This window comes from Protomyctophum bolini, assembly GCF_963924005.1.
Source record: "Protomyctophum bolini genome assembly, chromosome: 20".
Classification (NCBI taxonomy): domain Eukaryota; kingdom Metazoa; phylum Chordata; class Actinopteri; order Myctophiformes; family Myctophidae; genus Protomyctophum; species Protomyctophum bolini.
This window is the reverse complement of record NC_137881.1, coordinates 30,384,247-30,407,643: the sequence shown is the minus strand read 5'-3', so window position 1 is coordinate 30,407,643 and position 23,397 is coordinate 30,384,247. Positions and strand designations below refer to the sequence as shown.

The window sequence follows — 23,397 nt, the reverse complement described above, 5'->3', positions numbered from 1 at the left end:
ATGTCATGTGTGAGTGGATAGGACCCGAATGGAAACAAGGCCGCAAGGTCTTTCTTCGGTGAAATCCTTTTTTTGGACAAAAATGCATGACTGTACTTTGTGCTGTTTGCATTTATGTTGCCTAATAAAGTATTCAAATATAGTGGCGGGTCCGAATCCTGTTGGAAAGTAAAAGAGTATCCTACATTTACTTAAGTATACCAATGAATACATTTACTTTGGCTCCATTTGAAAACTTTAGTTACTATATGGTATAGATTTTGATTATTATTACAAAACAACCACTTCAGCCCTGCAGCATAGCTACATTTCGGCCATTTGTGAGCTTGTAGATCTGCTACTTTTAAAATATTTTTGTACATATATATTTTTGTACCAATTACTTATACTTTTGTACTTTTACTCAACAATTTGTTTTATTTGGGACTTTTACTTAAGTTGCAACAGAGTATACACAAGTATACATTGAAGTATTGATACTTTAACTTAAGTAAGAAATGTGAGTAGCCTACTTTTTTTCAACCACTGCTGTGTGTGTGTGTGTGTGTGTGTGTGTGTGTGTGTGTGTGTGTGCGTGCGTGCGCGAGAGCTAGAAATAGAAGAACATGCCGAGAGAGAGAGGTTTAAACCCCATGACCTGCATGGATCCCATCCAAACAGTCACACCCACCCATGCTATTGGAAGTGAGAGAGCAACGTGCACTCTGATTGGTCGACAGCGGCCACAGTTTAAATCCCCCACCGACACGAGCCTCGAGACCGCGTTTTCTTCCATGGCTGGTCTGTGCTCTCAGCGGGAGAGGTCAGTGAGACTATAGTATCTATACAACCACCTCCACGGTCGCTCAAAAGGCTCCAGCTAATTTACCTAAACGGAGTGTCTTCTTAACAGCTGCTGTTGTACGTGGCCTTGGAGACAGGCAGGGAAATTAGCAGAGAAAACCCAGAAAACACAAGTAAGGTGTGTGTGTGTGTGTGTGTGTGTGTGTGTGTGTGTGTGTGTGTGTACTGTGCGTGTTGGTGACTCACTAATAATGTAGCTACTGTCCAACACTTGAAAGCATTAACCTGCATGTGTGTTTTGCACACATGATGGTGCGTCTACAATACATGCATGCACTACATGGCTTGTTTTGAGTGTCAACAACATGGCCTGAGGATCACATGGTGTGTGTGTGTGTGTGTGTGTGTGTGTGCGCGCGTGTGCGTGTGCGTGCGTGCGGAGGGGGCACTTAATGCACTCACCTCCACCATAATCTTGAGGTCAATCGGATATAGATTTAGTTCTTGTTTGTTTTGTATAATTAAAGCAGTCAGGAGTTCATTGTTTTTTATGGGTTCCATGGATGGCACTTTATACATTCAAGCTATTATTATTATTATTATTATTAAACTGGTAGACTGTCTTTTCAGGACAGCCCAGTGACAGACTCATCTTTGCAAACACTAGAGCCATGCATGTAAACCTGACTAGACTATAGAGTCAAACTCAACAGGGTTGGCTGTGGTTTCGCTAGATAGCAGGTAGGGACAGTGGCAATCTCCGTAATACATAATAATAATAATAATAATATCTTATATAGCGCTTTTCATGACACTCAAAGACGCTTTTCATGTGTACATTAATATCATGCGCGTCACTAATTCGATTGTCTACCTTAAAAGAGTCATAGTTAGACATCACACCCGTTTGTTTGTTTGGAATGTGAGATTATTGTGAGACAAGTCTCATGTTTATGTTTAATACTTGTTGTAATTATTGTTATTGCCGTTTGTGCAGTTGATGGTATATACACAGTGTGACACAATGTGAAGTTTGTGAACGTTGATTTGGCCTTTGGTAAACTCACTCTTCAGCTGAAATACCCCTTATTAGGCTGAGTAGTATATGGACAGAATACAATATCTTGACCTAATACCTCGATAGTCGATACTGATATTGTGACAATAATATCATAATGTGTGATGGGCAATCACTTTTCGTTTTCAAATATGGCGAATTTAGGCTATATACCAACCAGCTTGTTGATCATATATTTTAGAAATCATACTTAATGAGTGTGTGTATTAAGCTGTCATGGTTGAATGGAGGGTTGGTATAGTTTGAGTCCAGTGCAAGTAAGGCACACTGCTGCATGTCCAGGCAGTGTCCAGCGGTACCCATAACGCCCCATTGGTTTGGTCTCACACATGGCTATCTCCATCCCACTAACCTACTAACCTACTTAACTTACTGCTATACCTCACTGTGTTTTAACGCTCTTATCCAACGTCAATTACAAGTTCAAACGGGCGGCAAACTCCCGCACGTTCACACAAGGGAAGACAAATGAATAAATAAACAACAACAAACACCGTCACGTCTCTCGCTGCCAACATTGTGTCAGTGTCCCCCTCTCTCTGCCTATGGTTTACTCAGTGGCGGAAAAAGCACTCCATTGTTTTACTTAGGTAAAAGTATCAATACTGCAATGCAGAAATACTCTGTTACTGGTAAAAGTCCAGAATAAGAAATTACTTGAGTAATACAGAAGTATACTTAAAGTAGGCTACCAAAATACTCATTGTGCAGAATGTCCCATTCCACAAGTTCAAATTGACGCATTGTGAGCTATATAGCTTCTAGATCTGCTATTTTCAAATAGCCTAAATATATAATAGCATAATATGGTGCTGAAGTTGGTTAGTGTGTTTTGTAACACTATAATCAGAATCTACAAAGTAACCACAGTTTTCAAATAATTGTAGTGTATAGTAAAAGTACAATATTTGTATTGGAAATTGGAAATGGCAGCTCTCCCCCCATGCAGGCCCCCTTGAATATCCAGCTTTACACAAGTGTAAAAGTATTCATTCTATTAACAGCTCGGTGGCCTTCGGGTTAGAGTGTCGTGTCCTGAGACATGAGAGTGTTACCAAAGAGGACTATAAAACCCAAAGACTCCCTGCTTGGCACTCATTGCCCAACGGTCGGTTTGGAAACTTCGGAGTCCTTGTGACATAGCCTACTGTACGTGCGTCACTAGCGTCATATCCAGGTGGTGTACTTTTACGTCGTGTGACCTGTCATTATGACATACAGTACTAGACGTCATGTCCACGGGGTGTAGCCTAATAGTAGTCCTACATGAAGCTGCCTCGCGTTACAGAAACAAGCAAGGTTTTCCAGACCTATATGGGACCGCATGGCTTTAATTAGAACCATTGCTTCACTCCCAATATGCTCTAGTAATGCTTATCCTCTAGTTATCCTCTCCTCTCCTCCCCTGCAGTCCGTCCGTCAGTCCGTCCGTCATGTCTGGCTCCGTTCTGGTCGGCCTGTTGAGATGTGGTCGCTCCACCATCACGCGTCACACCTCCGCGCGCTCCTCTGCCAACGCTCCTGCTCATGCCGCCACGGTACAGGTGAGCGCCAGTTTTAATCCATGTGTGGGTTTTTTTTTACATTCTGCTTTCATCTTCTTTTCGTGTCTTTGAAGCATATAGTTATATGACAGTTTTCTTTACACATTAATTATTGAACCCTGCAAGTTCTTTTAAGCTGCATGGGTTGGGCAGTATGAGTAACACCTGAGTAGTTGCTCCACATTCAACGCTGGGCACGACCTACGCTGTGTAGAGTGCATAAACGGAAGTGCTGGAATTTGGCGGAAGTATAGGCTATACTGCTCAAGGAAATGACGTTGACGCGTTTGCAAATCCTTTTACAAAAGTGTTGTGATTGGTCGAAGAATATTGTATCCGGGGAAATACATCTGACCCGGCCGACATTTCAGGCTATACATTCTCTGCCTTTTAGGTTGTGACCAGATGGTTGGGCCAGTTTTGTAACCCCATCATCATGGTCATAGCAGCTTTCAATCGCTCCCCCCCATTCCTCTTCTCAGGCGGTTGAGTGTCTTCCACTGGTCCCATGGTGCTTCTGAGCCAGAAGGGAGGTCTTCAGAAGAGGTGGCATTCCCGTGTCAATAGGAGGGGGGGGGGGGGGGGTCATTCTCCAAGCTTTGTCGTCCATTAGCTGGAGTCTGGTTTCTTCTCCGATATGTTGTTGTTAGGGGCAGCTGGACATGGCTGAGGAAGCTTCTCCTCGACTTCAGTCGTTGGGCCTGGGAGGTGGCGTTCATCGCTGGTATATAGCTTTTGTGATCTCTGCTCGGCTGGCGTTCTGCTCAGAAGACGCTATTAGTTATTGATTTAGTCCTGGTATATAGCTGACTGGATAGTGCGTTGACCATGTAACCTTCCTTGTCATATGGTTGGCGGGTTTTTTTGCGGCCTGCATAATGTTTATAATCTGCTGTACTTTTTTGACTATAGATTTGGAAAACAAACTACAAAATCAGGCCTGGGTTACATACCACTTTATGTAAGGATTAATATTTACCGTCACAACAAATAAATATATACTGTAGTAGCATCCAATCAACAACTTTGAAGCAAAGATGCGCCTTCTGTCAGTGTCATTCAAACGTACGTGTGTGTGTGTGTGTGTGTGTGTGTGTGTGTGTGTGTGCGTGCGTGCGCGCGTAGATGTGTGTGCGGTGTCGTAGCAGTGTATCCATCAGGTTCGACCCAGACGGCAGCGGTAGACCTGTTACGTGGGACTCGTTCGGTCACTGGGACAACAGACTGGAAGAGCCCATCCTGCTGCCTTCCAGTATACGCTACGGAACACCTATTCCACAAGTAGGAAGTTAATGAATTAATCACCGAATGATTGAAACCATGTGTGAATCATTGGCGGCATTGGTTGGCGCAGTCGGTATAGCGCTGCTGTCGCTGCACAGCAGTGTTGTTTTCGTCGACTAAAGCTAAGACGAAAAATGTTCGTCGACTACCTTTTTTCACTGATGAAAACTAAATAGAAACTAAATGAAAACTAAGCTATGGCGACTAAAACTAAGACTAAATATATAGACAATTTCGTCAACAAATACAAACTAGACTAAAATGTTAGGAAGGGACTAGCAATAGCGTCATTTTAATAAGTCATTTTACACTTGCAAAATATTCAAGTGTAAAATTCAAGTGTAAAATCATTAAGTCATTACGACGGCATCAAGGCCCGCCGAAATACAGTTAGTCGACTAAATCAACTGTAGATTTAGTCGACTAAAATCCTATGACATTTAGTCGACTAAAACTAGACCAACACTAATAAGACATTCCAGGTGACATTCCAAAGACTATATATGACTAAACTAAAATAGAAATTTGCTGCCAAAAACAACACTGATGTTGCATATGAACGAATGACTGAATGACTGACCGTCTCTGTGCGTGTGTGTGTGTGTGTGTGTGTGTGTGTGTGTGTGTCTCTCTAGGTCAGTCTGTCCAGGGTGGGCAGTGCGTGCGTGCTGGGTCAGCGGAGGCAGAACGAGGACCGCCTGAAGATCGCCCGCATCAGCGACAACCTGCTGTACTTTGCCGTGTTCGACGGGCACGGCGGCGCGCACGCCGCCGACTTCTGCTACACGTTCATGGAGAAATACATCCGGTACACACGACTGAGTTACTATATATGCTGTTAGTAGTGGTGGTGGCGGTGGTGGGGAAAGTACTCAAGTAAAGTAATTATAAGTACAGTACTTAAAGGACCACTTCACCACTTTTCTACCTATCTTCGTATAATAGGTCCTCGCTAATAACCATGATAAAATGCCACCATTTTCTTCTATTCAGTCTCATATAGGATGGCTGTGGTTTTTTCAAAAATGTTTAGATTTTAATTATCTTGAGAACGATTATGGCTTCCTTTTAGGACTAGAAAGCCCCTGCAGTTTCTATTAGCTTGGATTCCCTACCGATGATGTCACTGACTCACTGGTGGACGCGTTTGTGAACTGCCCACAGCCCCTCCTATATGAGACACAAAACTGTGCCATTTTATCATGATTATTAGTGAGGGCCTATTATATGAAGATGGGTTGAAAAGTGGTCCTTTAAGTAAATGTATACTTAGTTACTTTCCACCACATTGGGTGTCACATCTTACACAATGCCTATATCATTTTCATTTGCATTGACTTTGCAATTGCAAGTAATCGTGGCTCAGAGAACCTCTGATCCAACCAACCTGCACACTCCTTCGACGTGTGTCAGCACACGTTGAATATGAAGCCATTGGTTGGACACTTCCTTTATTGTGTGTGTGTGTGTGTGTGTGTGTGTGTGTGTGTGTGTGTGTGTGTGTGTGTGTGTGTGTGTGTGTGTGTGTGTGTGTGTGTGTGTGTGTGTGTGTGTGTGTGTGTGTGTGTGTGTGTGTGTGTGTGTGTGTGTGTGTGTGTGTGTGTGTGTGTGTGTGTGTGTGTGTGTGTGTGTGTGTGTGTGTGTGTGTGTGTGTGTGTGTGTGTGTGTGCGCGTGTGCGCGTGCGTGCAGAGATGCACTGGAGGAAGAGGAGAACTTGGAGAAGGTTATGATGAAGGCCTTTCTGGATGTAGACAAGGCCCTACACACACACCTCAACTACCATCACAATGGTGAGACACACACACACACACACACACACACACACACACACGCAAGAACCCTGTCTCTCTCATTCTGTGTTTACTCGTCAATATACTCTATTCATGAATGTATACATACTCAGCTCAGTGGCCTTGTGGTTAGAGTGTCCGCCCTGAGACTGGGAGGCCGGGGTTCGATCCCCGGCCGGGTCATACCAAAGACTCTAAATAATGGGACCCAGTGCCTCCCTGCTTGACACTCAGCATCAAGGGTTGGACTGGGGGTGGGAAGTGAGGACGCTGGCGTCGACTTTTCGCCGCTTCACCTCCCAATGTATGAATGAATGAACCATTGTAAAGCGCTTTGAGCACTTGGAAAAGCGCTATAAAAATGCAATTCATTAATCTGACTGTGTGTGTGTGTGTGTGTGTGTGTGTGTGTGTGTGTTCCCTCTGCTGACCCCATACAGCCTCCTATCTGACCGCGGGCACCACGGCGACCGTTGCTATGCTACGAGACGGGGTGGAGCTAGTCGTCGGGAGCGTTGGCGACAGCCGAGCGGTGCTATGCAGGAAGGGGCGGGCCCAGAAACTGACAATCGACCACACCGCTGACCGCAAGGACGAGAGAGAGAGGTACGTACGGTACCGTACGACACACTGGTCTAACTCAGCCCTTATAGCTAAAACAAGATTCTGAAGAAATTATAAGGAACTTCATCCTAGGATTGTCCAAAGTTCCCATAGAATCCTATAGGATCCAATTAGAAACTTTCAAAAATCCTATTGGATTTTTTGGACTAGGGAGTCATTGATTGAAGAAAGTTACATAACAAGTTTTATAACAATAAAGCCTGACTAAAGGTTGGTTGCACACTGGACGCGTTTATCGTAAAAAACGATGGAGAAACGAGAAACACCACTAGAAATCCGCAAAACGTGCTCGGTGTGTGGGGACCTTTACTGTATGATTAGTTGTGTGCCGGTTCCACTCCCCTGGAAATTGACAAATTGACAAGCTCACAAAGTGGCATAACTGTTACTGTGTATGAGGCGTGCTCAAATTCATGCTGGGAATTATACTTAGCCACTATACCTGCCCAGGACACTAAAATGGCAAATGATGATCCTTTTTTTTTTAAATAGTTGACTTATCAAAACCTTAGTCTTAGACTAATAGTCAGCAAATTGAACACTGCAGTATCGATACTTTAACTCAGTGTAGTACAAGTACCTTGAATTCCGGCTTTAAAAAAACCCCACTGTTATTGAATAGCATACACATATCTGATTCAGAACAGGCAGACTGGATATAGGAACCACAAGGTTGCCAGTTCTAACCCGGGCTCCACCCAGAGTTGGTGTCGAAGTGTCCTTGAGCAAGACTCTGAACCCCTAATTGCTCCCAATGATTTGCAGCTTGGTGCACATGGTTTCCTCCGGCATTGGAGTATGAAACTTTGAACGTGCGCGAATGACTGAATGTAATGCACAATCTATGTAAAAGCGCTATATAAATTTACCATTAATATATTAGAGTTATTTCAGTCAATATTATATATAAATAAATATAGCTTTATTTATGATGATTCCCAGTGAAAGGTTGTGCTTTGCTGTGTGGTGTTTGGGAGAATAGAAGTATATCTACGCTGCAGGAACACATTATGTTGAACGTTTGAAATATAAACCTTAGAATGGAAAGTTACTGGCTCTGTCTCAAGTCAAACCTGCCCGCACACTGCACAGCGACAGTCACCAGACCCTGTCACCCGGACCCGGACACATACCACATACCCCCCCCCCCCCCAAACAACTGCGGGTTTCCCATTTCCAAAGGTGGAAGGTAACTATAGTACATTTCTTAGGTATTTCCAATTTCCAATTATTTTACTTCTACTCAACTACATCTTGGATCCAAATATTGTATACTTTTACTCCACTACACTACACTACACTGTAGAATTCGATTATTAGACCTATTAATACAAAAATCATACATACATATATATACGTACATTTCGGCCATTTGAAAATAGACGATCTACAAGCTCACAATGTGTCGCATCACGACAACATTGCCCATATACTGTATATACATTTGAAAACTTGAAATGGGACATTCTGAGTACAATGAGTATACTTTTACTTTTGGTAACTTTAAGTATATTTTGAAGCCAATGCTTTGTGCATTTTGGACTTTTACCTGTAAAAGAGTATTTCTATATTGCAGTATTGATCATTTTTACTTAAGTAAAACATCTGAGTACTTTTTCCACCGCTGCCCGTTTCAGAGACATGACATCCTCTATTTTAGAAATTCACTGTTTTGCCGACGACATCCAAATATACCTATTTTGTGTTGTTTTTGTCGACTACCTTCTTTCACCGAAGAAAACTAAATGGAAACTAAATTAAAACTAAGCTATGATGACTAAAACTACAGATAAAAACTAGACTATAATGTTATTGACTATAGTGGACAAGAGGATCCAGTATGAGTAAAAGACACGTCATTTTACACTTGGTTGCATGCTGAAAATAGCTGATCTACAAGCACACACAACGCGTCGCAGGCAGCGTGACGCGTTGTGTGCAACATGTGTAAGTGTAAAACCAGCCATTACGACGGCATCAAGGCCCAGCAAAACACATTTTAGTCGACTAAATCAACTGTAGATTTAGTCGACTGAAGTCTTATGACATTTAGTCGACTAAAACTAGACACTAAACACAAAAACATCCCAGGTGACTGAAACTAAATGAAAACTATTCAAGAGATTATGACTAAAACTAAAATATAAATTTTGCTGCCAAAAACAACACTGCCCTCAAGCCAAACAACAACAACACAGATCCACTACAGTTACTGCAGGACTGTCTGGCAGATATTAAATCCCGGGATGGCCTCACATTTTCTCAACCTCGACACTATAGCAAGACAGAAATGATCACATTCGGCCTTGATCCTTCCACCCCTCCCGCCGATATCCTACATACTGTACAGTAGGTCCCCTCAGTTCATTCACACACTCCTCGGTCAAAAACCTCTGGGTCACTTTGGATTCAGCCTTCAAACTGGACAAACAAAGGTTAGCTCGACCTTGACCTGGTCATGTAAAATGTGCTATATAAATTGAGTTGGGTAGGTATACCCTCACAAAAAAACATGCAGTAATCCTGGTCTCTAAACTGCCTCCCCCTGGCCAGCCCGGGGCGCCTGATGGAAGGGAAAGGAACTGGTTGGATAAGGTGTTCCTTCCACGCGCTATACGTCCAACCAGGGAAACTCCCCCCCTGTCAGGTGTAAAGGAGCAACTTGGACACTCAGGCATGAAGGAAGCATGAGTTCAAGTCCGTTGCTCTCCCCTTGTCCCCCATATATGGGGACTAGGTTGGTGGAGGGTGTGTAGAGCCCAGGATCACATTAGATGATTGACACAGGGGTGAAAAATGGGTTACAAAATCGTGGGATAAAAATATATATATATATAAAAAAAGAAAAAGAGTTGAGTTGAGTTGAGTTGAGAAATAATTATGTTATATGTGTACAGAAGCTATACAGGAGTCTGTTTGCGCGATACAAGTCAAATGAAACCAGTATTTACATGTATATTAATGACACAGAGTAAATGCATACTGGCGGCCTTATTGGCACACATGGCTCTTGTATAAGGAGGTGAAACGTGACCACGTGCGTCAGATATTCATGTACGCAATGCTGTAACATCCATACTTAATTGCATAACAGAGCATGCTGCTATTTATACATGATCAAACTCATGTGAACTTACTGTATCAAATCAACCCGAGCAGGACAGCACTGTAAATCTTTCAGTGTCCTGTATAGTCCACTGGTTCCCCAAACACTGGGTCGGGACCCAAGGTTGGGCCGTGGACCAATTTGTATATGGGTCCCTTTGTTTTGTGTTTCCTATACATTTGGTTTTTAATTAATGTTATTTAAAACCATTTACAAAAAAAAACCCTTTTTTTTTTTTCATGAATTGAAAACAAAACTCGATAGTTTGAAAAATCAAAGAAATTCCATACATTTGAAAACAAATGTTTAAGAAGTATAGTGAAAGTAGCCGATCTATACAAGCTCATGACGCGTTGCGAAGCAGTGTGTTGTGAGCTTGTAGAGCTGCTATATTTTCACTATTATAGTTTGGGTCCCGGCCAGGCAAACATCTAATTTCTCTTTTGGGTCACGGGCTAAATAGTTTCGGAAACCACTGCTGTCTGCATGTCTGTCTGTCTGTCAGACTAAATGTAGAAGAGTTGTTGTTTTGAATCAACGGTTTGCCTGTTGTCTCTCATAATGGTAACAACATCAATACAGCATATGGAATAGTGGACAAAAAGGGCAAAATGTTATACGTTTTTGAGTCTGAGAGGCAAAAATGTCATCAAATGGTCGTCCGTGGCTCAAATGTCACCGCTGAGGTGCCCTTGGACAAGGCATTGAATTGAACCCCTACCATGAAATGTTCTATGAGCAGTTCCTGGCTGTAAACAAGTTCTTGAGCTTAGTCCAGTTACCCTGGGTAAACCTTTCCTTTCCTTTGTCACATAAATAATGGACCTTGATATCAAAAAGGTTGAAAACCACTGCTGTACGTCCCATAAAACGTACAAATCCCATTTAACATGCCTCTCCATGGTCCATATACTGTACATTACATCTCATGACTCATAACAACACTGACCAGTCTCCTTCCCAGTCAGTGTAGTATAGTGAATTACAAAGTAGGACAACTGCAGGTGTGTTGCATAACATAACAGGAGCAGCTTAACCAGTACAGTACAGTACAGTACAGTACAGTACAGTACAGTACAGTACAGTACAGTACAGTACAGTACAGTACAGTACAGTACAGTACAGTACAGTACAGTACATATGACCCTGGAATACTTTATTATTACATAACACTCGATTACATTAGCCTTAATGTAACGTGCTGTAAAATCATTCAAGGTGCCTATTTGAAAATGTTTAAATATACATTGAACATTTTGATATGACACTTTTCTACTTTTCTACGTCTACTTTTCAGTTATGCTGCATTGACCTATAACCTAACACCGGAAGTAATTTTATGCACATATAAATACATGTCTGCACATTTATATGTATACGGGGTTTGTAATAACTATGGTTAAAATGTAATTTTGCATTTCACTCATTCTGTTCAGGTGTGTCAAATATCTGTGATGACCCCCCAAAGTAATTCTGTGACCTGACCGCCTATAGTGTCCCTCGACCCCAACATTGGGGAAACCAAGTAGTAGCTGATCGTATACAGTATGCAGTACTGTACCCTCATCATCATGACACAGATTTATTACGTGATGACAGGAGCAGCTGATCCAACAGTATAGCACATGATGTGGCATGACGTAACACACATGTGACCTGACCTAATTCTGTGACCAGATTTTACTGAGAGACTGCCATCGCGCAAATTCCAGCTTTTCACCAGAGGAGAAATTTCTCCAAAATCAGTTAATAGCACATAGGCAGACTCTTCACATACTAACTAGACTACTAGAGCATGTCTGAAATAAGTGTCAGAGCTGAAAGCGACATGGAAATATGAAATAAATGCTTAAACACGTAGCTAGGTGTAATGTTTAAGCATTTAAATGTAAAGACCACAGAAGTGAACCTTTTCAAGCCTCTTTTCTCAACCCGCTGTTTTCTGCAAGACATTAGCTACTCTATAAGCCATATCTCCAAAACTGGTGGGTCAAACTCAACAACCAATATGTCAATTTGAAGCTATATGATTAAAAAGAATCCAATGGCAAAGGATCGAGGTCGAGTCTATACACATGCTTTAATAATAATAATAATATATACGATTTATATAGCGCTTTTCTGGGTACCCAAAGTCGCTTTACAGAAAGAGTACAGACATATTTATTAGAAAACTATTTAAAAAGGTTTAAAAGGTTAAAAACTAGAAATCAAAATCAAAAGAGGGACAAACAAGAAGGGGGTGTGTCAGTGTGTGTGTGTGTGTGTGTCGGGGGGGGGGGGGGGGGGGGTTATGTAGGGAAAGCCAGTTTGAAAAGGTGGGTTTTGAGTGTGCTTTTGAACATTTCGAGGGTGGGGGCAGCTCTGATGTGAGTTGGGAGTGAGTTCCAGAGAGAAGGGGCAGCCACTGCAAAGGCCCGGTCTACCCATGTCCGTTTGTTAGATTTGTGGGGTTCCAGTTGGTTGGCAGTGCTTGACCTGAGGGAGCGGGAGGGGACATGAATCAGCAGTTCTCACACTTTCAAAGATTTTTCAGAAAAGGTTCCACAATATAGCAAATCCACAAGCTCTCGATCAGCACGTCACTCTGTGCCACGATACATATCTGCTGTTTTTTTTTCAACACAAAAATCTAAAATGACACCCGGATACTTTCCTGGGTTTTAATGGGTTTAACCCTCTAAGACCCAAGGTTGCTTTTTAGCAACAATTTTATTTAAATTAATTACTAAATTATTATTTTTTTTTTCTGTTCTTTTTTCACCTAAACGTCATCAGTGATGTTCATTGCAATGCCATTTCAATGCCATTGGTCATGATATTTGCATATAAACACCCCCCACAGAGGCTGAAATTCACACAAATAAAAAATGTTTGGACTCTGTGCAATTTTGAACATTTTTTAACCTAAAACTTTTGACCTTTACCCTAATAAAAGTAGGTAAAATAATTGTAATATATGTTTTTTTGTGATCATTCGAATGTCTAGAACATGTTTTATTCATTATTGTGAAAGATATCCCCCAAATGTAAATTATTAATTTATTATATTATTATATAATTATTATACATTTTTCATCAAACTTTATTTTTTTATTTTTTTTAACATCTTTTTTAGTCTCAGTGCTAGTAGCATAAAGTAGTAGTAAGGTTGAAATCTATTTTTTGCAAGTAGAAATTAATGCGGGTGTTAGAGGGTTAAGAGTCTTCTATAATGTGACGCTTTATGGAATCCTAAATCTGTATAACTGTATAGTCCCGTGATTCCAGAATGCGCCGTCCCCGTTTCCCATAACATTCTGACCTGAGATCAGATTCATACGAAGGTTTCCACTGGGACACACACTGGTCTGATTAACCCATTCTGACCTGAGATCAGATTCTAAAAAATGTCAGTCGTTCTTCGATTTGTCAAAAACAGCAGACCTACAAGCTCATAGCGCGCCACTCGGTGGCGCGCTATGAGCTTGTAGATCTGCTATTTTTTCAATAGCTAAAGCATAACATGATGCTGACACCAAAATGGGTTCCCGTTCAGAATGGGTTAACTGGAAGCTCGTATGACGACAGCTTCCAATACCGTTATATTTCCATAATAGCCTGGGCGTTTAATACACAAAATAGTTTTGGACCCCGGGCGTAGGACTGAGGCAGATTCTAAAAAGTATTTTGAAAACCTATTCAAGAAATAACCAGAAAATTAAGTTGCTCTATATACTGTGCATAGCAACATCTACCCCGAAAAGCGTTCCAGTCCTGAAAGGTACAGTATATTAAAAAACAAAAAAGGGGTACCAAATTACCAATGTTGTCGTGTGTGTGTGTGTGTGTGTGTGTGTGTGTGTGTGTGTGTGTGTGTGTGTGTGTGTAGGATAAGGGAGAGCGGAGGGTTCCTGACGTGGAACGGCGTGGGTCAGGCGAACGTCAACGGCAGGCTAAACATGACGCGAAGCATCGGAGACTTTCACCTCAAACACAACGGAGTGATCGCCGAGCCAGAGACGCGCCGAGTCAAGGTCAGCCTGTGTGTGTGTGTGTGTGTGCGTGTGTGTGTGTGTGTGTGTGTGTGTGTGTGATATGAGTAATCTGTATCAGTTACACATATTTGACATGACTGGTCAGCTGACATGACTGGTGACACATTACATATACTGTATGAATCAATGTGTGTAACACGAAGAATCAACCTCAAAGTATGCGTGATGTGCAAATTTGTAGTGTGTGTGTGTGTGTACATGTACATGTACATGCTATAACAAATGTGCTTGTATATGTTCAGCTGCAACACGCCAATGACAGCTTCCTGGCCCTGACAACGGACGGAATCAACTTCCTGCTCAGCGACCAGGAGATCTGTGATGTCATCAGCCAGTGTCACGACCCCACGGAGGCAGCTGAGGTCATCTCTGAGCAGGTATACATTATGACGTCATCAGCCAACCAGCGCCATATCCCAGCAGTTATATAACTGTAGGGAGAACGCGACTCACACATTGTTGCTGATAGAAAATAAGTAAAGCTATACTATTCAAACCTGGATAGTTCGAGTGCCGTGAAGTAGGCTATAGTGAAAATAGCCAATCTACAAGCTTGCGAGGCGGTGTGAGCTTGTAGTTCTGCTATTTTCACTAAGTTGGGTCCCCGGGGGGCAATATATAAATTCTCTTTTGGGTCACAGGCTAAAAGGTTTGGGAACCAACCACCAAGTATTACACAGTGGTTCAGGGAATTGTCTTTATGTTTACCTTTGGAAAAGATTGCATACAAACGTGTCGAATGTTTCAGGAGGTTGTGGGGCCGTTTTATGTAAGATACATAAAGAACAATAATTTGTCACATTTTAATGGATGGAGCTGAAGAGGAGTATAGTACTGTTGTTTTTTGGGTTATTGTTGTTTTCCTTTCTTTATATCAGTAATTGTCTTGTAATGTTCATTGTTGTTTTTTTTGTATATTTGTGTGTAAAAAAGGAAAATAAATACATTGTTGAAAAAGAAAAAAAGAAAGAAGTTTGGGAACCAGTGTGCTAAACTCTGTGCGTGTGTGCGTGTGTGCGCGTGTGTGCGTGTGTGTGCGTGTGTGCAGGCGTTGCAGTACGGCTCCGAGGACAACGGAACCATCGTCATCGTGCCGTTCGGGTCCTGGGGCAAACAGCAGAGCACCGAGGCCGTCTACAGCATGAGCAGAACCTTGGCGTCCAGCGGGCGATGGGCGTGACCGCACGCACGCGCACGCCAACACGCACGTCTGCACGGCGGCGCCCGGCACGGCACGCCAGCGGGGGTGACCAGATGTATAGCGTTGAAGTATATACCGGTTGAGTCCGGTCTCGGTCTCGAGTGCACATTTTGAACCCATTCTGACCTGAGATCAGATTCTAGAAATGTCTTCTACTGCAGTACATCCTGACGGTTTTCTGAAAAAGCTGTGTTTCTATATGTCAGTCGTTCTTCGATTTTTCAAAAATAGCAGACCTATATACAAGCTCGCTATGAGCTTGTAGATCTGCTATTTTTCAATAGCCCAAGGCATGACATAATGCTAACATACCAAAATGGGTTCCCGCCCCAAAATGGGTTAATTTACTCTGTCTTTGTCTCGGTCTTTGTCCCGCAACGTAATTTGACTTTGTCTCTCGGGACATGAGTCACTACCATGCAATGAATTAAATGTATAATATCCATATTATGAGGAGCCCATTCACATGAACATTGTGAGAGAGAGAGCTGTCTGGCACTTATATAGCCAGCTAAGTAACAGCTGACGCGCCTGCCTGCTCTCACAGTGTTCTCTGTACGTATCAAATGAGAAGATGTGGTCTCGGTCTCGCCTCCCGTTGGGTCTCTGTCTCTCAACTCGGACTCGACCCCCTCCGACACTCGTCGGTCTTGACTCGGACTCGCCCCCCACTCTGAGTCTATGACTTGGTCTTGACTTGGTCTCGCGTCAGGTGGACTCGACTATACAACGCTAACCAGATGTCCCACTTTGCGTTGGGACAGTCCCACACAGTTCTGTGACTTTTCCGGCGTCCCACACAATTTGAGACCCTCCCCTGTCCCACATTGTGACTGGCAGTGGCAGGGCATCAGAGTTCAAACGCAACGTTTTAAACTCCAGCTTACGTGTGAAGAAAGCCTCTAATTAAATAAGAGAGAATTAAAACGATCAGTTATCAATCAATCTGCAGGTGTGAGGTGAGAGGTGCACTGATTGTTGTGGAACGGCCGTACCGCCCGTGATCAAAGAGAACAGAAAAGCTCTATAATTTGTGTGCTTTGTGTATATAGAGAATTTCATGTTTTGCTATTGTCTCCTTGTGCTGCAATGTTATTATACTTGTACTAGCAAATGGAATCTGGAGCTTTCTGAAAATAGACACTACCAATTGCAATGCCGTAATCCTGGTCTCTAAACTACCTCCCCCTGGCCAGCCGGGGCGTCTGATGGAGGGGAAAGGACCTGGTCGGAATAACGTGTTCCTTCCACGCGCTACGTCCGGCCGGGGAAACTCTCCCCTGTCAGGTGAAAAGAAGCAGCTTGGACTCCTCATGCATAGAAGGAAGCATGAGGTCAGTCCGCTGCTCCCCCCAGGTTGGCAGAGGAAGTGCCCATGATTACATTAGATAATTGACACTGGGTGAAAAAATGGGTTACAAAATTGTGGATTTGAAAAACAAAAACAAATGATAGTTTATTTTTTATAAATAAATGATGTTTGAAAAGACTATATTTACAGAAGCACTACTATGTATTGCATATATTTATTTTTGTATTTGCCGAAAGTAATTTGTCCTATTTTAACAATGAACATATATACATATGGTATACATATACTTCCTATAGTTTGTATGCGCGGTTTCAAAAAGCGTGCATATAGCACCTTACTGTTATGATTATTTAAACAAAAAAGGATTTGGATTAGGTTCTGCCTTCACATCAACATAAAAATGTTACGACTTAATTTATAATCTGTTGTCAATACCCTCTGTATTTGTACACACTGTGATGACATTGAACAGTACTGTAACAGATTATTATTATTATTTAGATGATCAGTTCTGTATGCTTCCATTTTATTATACTGGCAAATAAATCTATATTTTGGCCCATTCAGCTTTACTCTTTGTATCAGAGAGAGAGAGAGAGAGAGAGGGGAGAGAAAGAGAGCATGTTTATGTGAGACTCCCCTGTTTGTAGATAATGTATATGGGTTTTGTTTTTTACGTTAGTTTGTTAGTTTCATTTTTTGTCCACGCGTGTGGAAATTTGTCTTCGGTCTCAAACAGTAAAAAACAAACAGTTACAACAACAGCAACAACACTTAACACAATTATTTTCTCATGGCAAAAAAGTGCAGGACAACAGTGGAAAAACACATACATTGGAAAAACAGCTAATCTATAGCGAGACATGGTATAATTTTGTGCCTTAATGGCATTTGGTATGAAGGAATTAAAAAAAAAATGTTATGGTTAGCTTTTGGTACTTTGTATACCGTCTACCAGAGGGAAGCAGTTCAAACTCCCTGCAGAGTGGATGAGAGGGGTCATTTGCTATCTTGACAGCTTTTTTTTTTTTTACGAAGTACCTCCTTGTAGATACAGTACAGCCCCCTAAACCCTGTCCATCAAGTGTTTACATAGTATACACAGCATCTTTTGATTGGTGATTTGTGTGTGTGTGTGTGTGTGTGTGCGTGCGTGCGTGTGCGTGTCAGAAAGGGATTTTGTTTTCACCGGAAAACTACATAATTTCAGTTACTCCACTGCGCCATCTACAATGCACTACCGATATTGCCAAGAGAAAACCCTCATAGAGAAGATGAGGGCTCAAAATGCGTCGCACTCATAAGCGTTTGAGCTTGTATAGATCGGCCTTTTTGCTACTTATTTTTTACTCTTTCTTTTACTTTTTTACTGAGTTTTTGTTTTTGCATACCGGTAAATCAGTGCTATTGTCTATTGAACACCCTTTATGTCTGTGTGTTGTTTCGAACACTGGTGTGTTCAATCAACTCAACAGCCACACGCTGATGATGATGAGTTGACAGTTGACTGAACAACAGTGAACAGCTGGTGTGTTCAATCAACTCCACAGCTCACTGAAGGAAGGAAGGCCATGCCTGAGGAGAGAAACAACAACAGCCCACCAAACCCATGCGGTCGGCCACAGCAGGTATGTAACAGTAGCTATACACACTAAACCCAAGCGTTTAGGTTGTAAACTGTTTTAAACACATAATTTGTAACACTTTTTAAACGTGTCACAGTGTTTAGATTATAAACAGAAAAACACGTTTAATCCCTGTAACACTTTTTAAACACATATTTAGTTTTTACAATCAAAGTCAGTAGACCTGTGTTTAGAATTTGAACACTATTCTCGTGAGGTGTTTGAGTGAACTCGTGTTCTAGGCTAGGCTACTGTATTGTATGAATATTAGTAAACACTTGGCATTTTATTATTACACACATGGTGTTTAGGTTTAAACACGTCACATATGTTCCAGGGATTTACAGTGTTATACATTAGATTGGAATTGGATCATATGGGGATCATGTGTTGCACCAATAAAGTTATGAAATCGAAGGTTACAAAAACATCAGTTGCAGACTTGCAGTCAGTATGATGCCTATAGTTGCCTACTCAGTCATGGATGACGTAGCTTCAATTATCTAGGCTACTTTATTCAAGTAATGTAGTGGAGTAAAAGTGCAACATTTGGATCTGAGATGTAGTGGAGACTAAGTGGAGTAGTAGTAGAAAGCTGCCCTGTGTGAAACATTTGGACTGTAATGACTACATGCACTCAACATGTTACTACATGTTTGAGTCACTAGGTGGAGCCATTAGAACGGCTAGCACACAGCTGCGGTACAGTAGTTGACAGTTGTTGAGTGTTTCGATTCATCATCATTTTATGCATCCACCACACACACACACACACACACACACACACACACACACACACACACACACACACACACTTCTATTGTTATGTTTGTCATTTCAATATATTTCTGTTAATATAGTGATATCGTTACTTGAGTGGTTTTCTTTGGCGAGGAAGATATATTTGGTGTACGTAGAAACTAGAAAGGCCTATTCATAGTCCAGTTTTTGGTGAAGAGGTTATAACAGTCAGGACTATTGATAAGTAATAAGTCTGAGTTATATAAAATAAAGAAATAAAGGTCCTGTAGCTTTAGGAGGAGCTAGTAAAAACACAGAGACGTGTTGCGTGAGCGCCGCTGAGCGGTGACCACCGCGGCGTGTGACATCATTTTGTAGTTTTCGGTGGTCACCTCTTCACAGAAAACTAGACTATGAATAGGCCTTTAGGCCCCCCCCCCCCCCAACTCAGTTTTCTACGTATGGAGGCTAGTAAGGGTTGATTTGTGCCAGGTGGGATGAGCAGTGTATAGTATACTATTTACTTTATTCATATTTGTTTGAGGGTGTCGTCCTTGTGATGTTGTTCTTCTATACTGTAGGCCCTCTCTATCTGTAACTTTTGCTGCTGTGCTGTCTCTGGCGCCTTATTTTCCCAACAAGGGAAAGTGGTATCAGGTGGTTAAAATACGAGCATTAACACATTTAGGCCTGCCGTCGAAATAAATGAAAAGTCTCCTAGAAGAATATTATATTCAAAGATCTGTGCCACATTTTCACGATACAAGCTCGTATAGCGCGCCACTCGGTGGCGCGCTATACGAGCTATACTTTAGCTATTTTTCAATAGCTAAAGTATAACATAATGCTTATGAACACCAAAAGGGGTTCCCGTCCAGAATGCGTTAAAACGAGTCCATCCACCATGACTTGCCAACTCCAATTATGGCACACCAGCATCAGCTGCTTGTTGGCACTCGCATGCCAGAGGCCTGGCCGTTGGTTGACATGCCTGCCTTGTTCTCACGTGACGTCAAAGGTCCTGTGTATTATAAAACCGTTCTTTATTCTGTTGAGCGTGAAACGAAACAAGCGCTCCCCCCTGCCTTCCAGCCCATCCAGTCTACTACGTACTAGCAGCCTCAGAGCATTCTGTTGGGTGTCTGCTTGTTTTTTCCTTCACTATAAACTTCACCAGTGAATCACTACGATTGCTGTCATGGCCGTACCTTAAAGTTACCTTGATTTATGGCAAAATAAATGGTTATGGCAAAACTTAAACTTAAATAATAATCACTCTCACAGAGAGAGAGAGAGAGAGAGAGAGAGAGAGAGAGAGAGGGAGAACTTGATAAGGAGACGTGTGCCTTTAGGCTCCTAATTTCATTCCATTGGGTCCCGAGATTCTTGTTTTAACTCAACTGAATGCAGAGAGAGAGAGAGAAGGGGGGGCCGGGGCTTCCGTGCTTACCTCATAGTTTCACTCACACTCACACACACACACACACACACACACACAGCCACTGACCTCCCCTCTACTTCCCTTATCCAACTTTTACAATAGTGTCAACTCATAAACCATGATCATACCACACAAATCACCCTTCCCCTCTCTCTCTCGCTCTCTCTCTCTCTCTCTCTCTCTCTCTCTCGCTCACACACACACACACACACACACACACACACACACACACACACACACACACATGTGCATGTGCACCACACATAATAAACTCAGTCCAAGGCTGTATTCACAGTGTGTTTGTTCAGTGCCTCTGTGTGTGTGTGTGTGTGTGTGTGTGTGTGTGTGTGTTTGGTTGTAGAGCTGCATGGTGGATGGGATTCTAAACGTCTTTTTTCTGAGGGAATTCCTTCCGGTAAGTTATCATATTATCATCCCTATATACAGAATGAAGTAAAGTCATGTTTCTGTTTATTGATTTAAAGTCACGTTACTCTATAGTATAATAATTACGGGGTGTGGACAATGATGTCTTGCTTGACAGAGTCGTTAAGACACACAATGTGTCAACTCATTCCTCTTCAGTGAGTTGTTTATGTAACCGTCTGTGATACGGTCCGCCTGCACATTTACTGCCACTGTGTCACTTGTACACATGTTGTATGCGGTATACTGTACGCTTGTACAGTAGGCTACTGTATTTTGTAATGTACTGTATGATTAGACTGTGTTGCAGTGGTTGGAAAAAGTTAATCGCATGTTTTACTTGAGTGAAAGTATCAATACTGCAGCAATGTAGAAATATCCCATACATTACAAGTAAAAGTTCAGAAATTCAAAATGTACTTGAGTAAATATTGGCATCAAAATGTACTTTAAGTACCAACATTGAAAGTATACTCATTATTTTCAAGATTGGCTATATTTTCAAATTGCCAAAATGTATATATAGGGCTGAAGTGGAACTGTTTACAGTATGTGTTTATAGTAAGTATCTAGAGTGAGTAAAGTTTGAAAATAACCGTAGTGGAGTAAAAGTGCAATATTTGTCTCAGAGATGTAGTGGAGTAGAAATAAAAGTACTGAACATTGGAAATACTCGGGTAGTTTAAAAAAAGAAAAACTCAATTGTACATACTTTCTACCACTGACTGTATATGCTGTGTGTTGTATTTATGCTTCATGTTCAGGAGTGCACAGGAGAGGCTAGAAGATGTCCGAGCGGTCCGTTCACCTCCCCATGGAGGGAGACATAGAACCCAATGAGAAACCCCAGTACCAGGTGAGCTATCGCCATTACAATGATCCATATATAGCGGTGGTTTTCAAGTGAATTGTGGACAAAATCGTATCCAGTGACAACAAAATATTTTAAGTTTTGGATCCGAGAGGCTATAAATCCCATGAAATGGTGGTCGGTGGCTCAAAAGCCGAATAAATAATGGCCCTTCATATGAAAAAAGGTTGAAAACCACTGCCATATACTGTAGGATATAGAACATGATACGTGGGGAAACATGTAGCCATACTTTCTCATTGCAAAATACTGTATGTGTCGTTTCTATACAGTTGTCTATTTCTTGTAGAAGAACGTCCAGTCATTCATCAGTCTTCTTCTCCATTTCTTTTCCTTTTAATCATGAGGTCACGTTCACTTCCCTTCTGTCCACTAAGCAATATCCTGACACTTTACTGTCATGTTGAAATGTTTCTGCCACAGTCATGTTCAGTAGTTGTTTCCATAACATGTTTAGTTGCGTTTCCCCGACTCATGTTTCGTTGTGTTCCCCTGAGTCATGTTTATTTGTGTTTTCCCAGTGTCATGTTCAATGCCGTTTCCATGACTCGTGCTTAACCAAATTGTCCTTTGTTTCATTATCTAATATAGCATATTTTTGTACTTCCTACACTATTAGTTCATGGTGGCAACAGGCTTTGCCATGTTGTCATCAGTAGGGGTGGGACGATATGGGTACCTCACGGTACGATATATATATATCGCGATATTAGGCCCTCGATAACGATAATATCACGACATTCGATATATTGCGATATATCGATATATTGTATGTATGTGAAAACGCTATTTCCGTGCTCGGACACAGGGAGGGACACACACATAGCTGTCTATGGGAGTGGTTGCACCACTCAAACACTAAATTAATACTCAATTAACTTTGACTCATATACCCTCATCATAATACCTCACAAACACTACCAAATGCATTCTGCATTTTGTATTCCCACAAAGCTGTTTGGACAAATCATCACCATCCAAGTAATTCAGCACTTCTGGTTGCTGTGGAATGTGAGAGTGGGATTGTAGCTGTCATTTCCTCCTTTTCTAAACATGTTGTTCATCACTTCATTATGCACAACATTATTTTATATCGATATTTTAGGACATATCGACATAATCGCAATATCGATATTTCAGCACACCCCATAGTTGTCAGCCTATATGTCTGCTTAATTATAATTACGTTGTTGATTAGGTCCACCTGGGTGCTGTACTTGGTCTCCCCCCCCCCCCCCCCCCCCCCAAAACAAATCATTTCACAGTTTCAATAGCTAAAGCATAACATGACGCTAACACCAAAAGGGGTTCCAGACTGACACAGACAGCGCCAGACATTCCCGTCAAGAACCACACACGTTGTGTTTAACATCTGTACTGTAGCGACACTGGACGTGTCAAAACCACCAAAGATTACAGCATTTTCATTCATGTTTTTATCTTATACCCCTTAAGGGCTATACACAGTAGCTAACTTCACTGAGGTCTTTGTCTGTACTGTATACGCCGGTGACATCAGCGCTTTAAACAAAC

The 23,397-nt window shown here is 41.8% G+C and overlaps 2 protein-coding genes across 5 annotated transcripts in view; both read left to right on the top strand.

Moving 5' to 3' along the window:
- The first annotated feature begins 789 nt into the window (after nt 1-789).
- ppm1ka (protein phosphatase, Mg2+/Mn2+ dependent 1Ka) lies at nt 790-17,322 on the top strand. Of its 4 annotated transcripts, none has more exons than XM_080792937.1 (9): nt 790-956; nt 3,273-3,405; nt 4,531-4,686; nt 5,325-5,497; nt 6,380-6,480; nt 6,921-7,086; nt 14,082-14,226; nt 14,490-14,624; nt 15,296-17,322. In XM_080792937.1, exons 2-9 carry the CDS (start codon nt 3,295-3,297, stop codon nt 15,425-15,427), a joined length of 1,119 nt encoding a protein of 372 aa, XP_080649063.1. In that variant the 5' UTR covers nt 790-956; nt 3,273-3,294; the 3' UTR covers nt 15,428-17,322. The 4 variants fall into 4 exon arrangements, with proteins under 4 accessions (XP_080649063.1, XP_080649065.1, XP_080649064.1 ...); XM_080792939.1 differs by having other exon boundaries at nt 790-969; nt 3,285-3,405; XM_080792938.1 differs by having other exon boundaries at nt 943-961.
- Nucleotides 17,323-21,757: 4,435 nt separating this feature from the next.
- LOC308335772 (broad substrate specificity ATP-binding cassette transporter ABCG2-like) overlaps nt 21,758-23,397 on the top strand; it is a 21,230-nt gene continuing 19,590 nt past the window's right edge. The window contains exon 1 of the mRNA XM_080792956.1: nt 21,758-21,849. Coding sequence (XP_080649082.1) covers nt 21,781-21,849 — 69 coding nt within the window. The 5' untranslated portion in view covers nt 21,758-21,780. The remainder of the gene's footprint in view (nt 21,850-23,397) is intronic.

Bases quoted from the DNA above. Each gene is read 5' to 3' on its own strand.
- ppm1ka (XM_080792937.1), top strand. From the start codon at position 3,295: ATGTCTGGCTCCGTTCTGGTCGGCCTGTTGAGATGTGGTCGCTCCACC. The intron at 3,406-4,530 runs GTGAGCGCCAGT...GTGCGCGCGTAG, and splicing joins CTCATGCCGCCACGGTACAG to ATGTGTGTGCGGTGTCGTAG. The intron at 6,481-6,920 runs GTGAGACACACA...GACCCCATACAG, and splicing joins CCTCAACTACCATCACAATG to CCTCCTATCTGACCGCGGGC.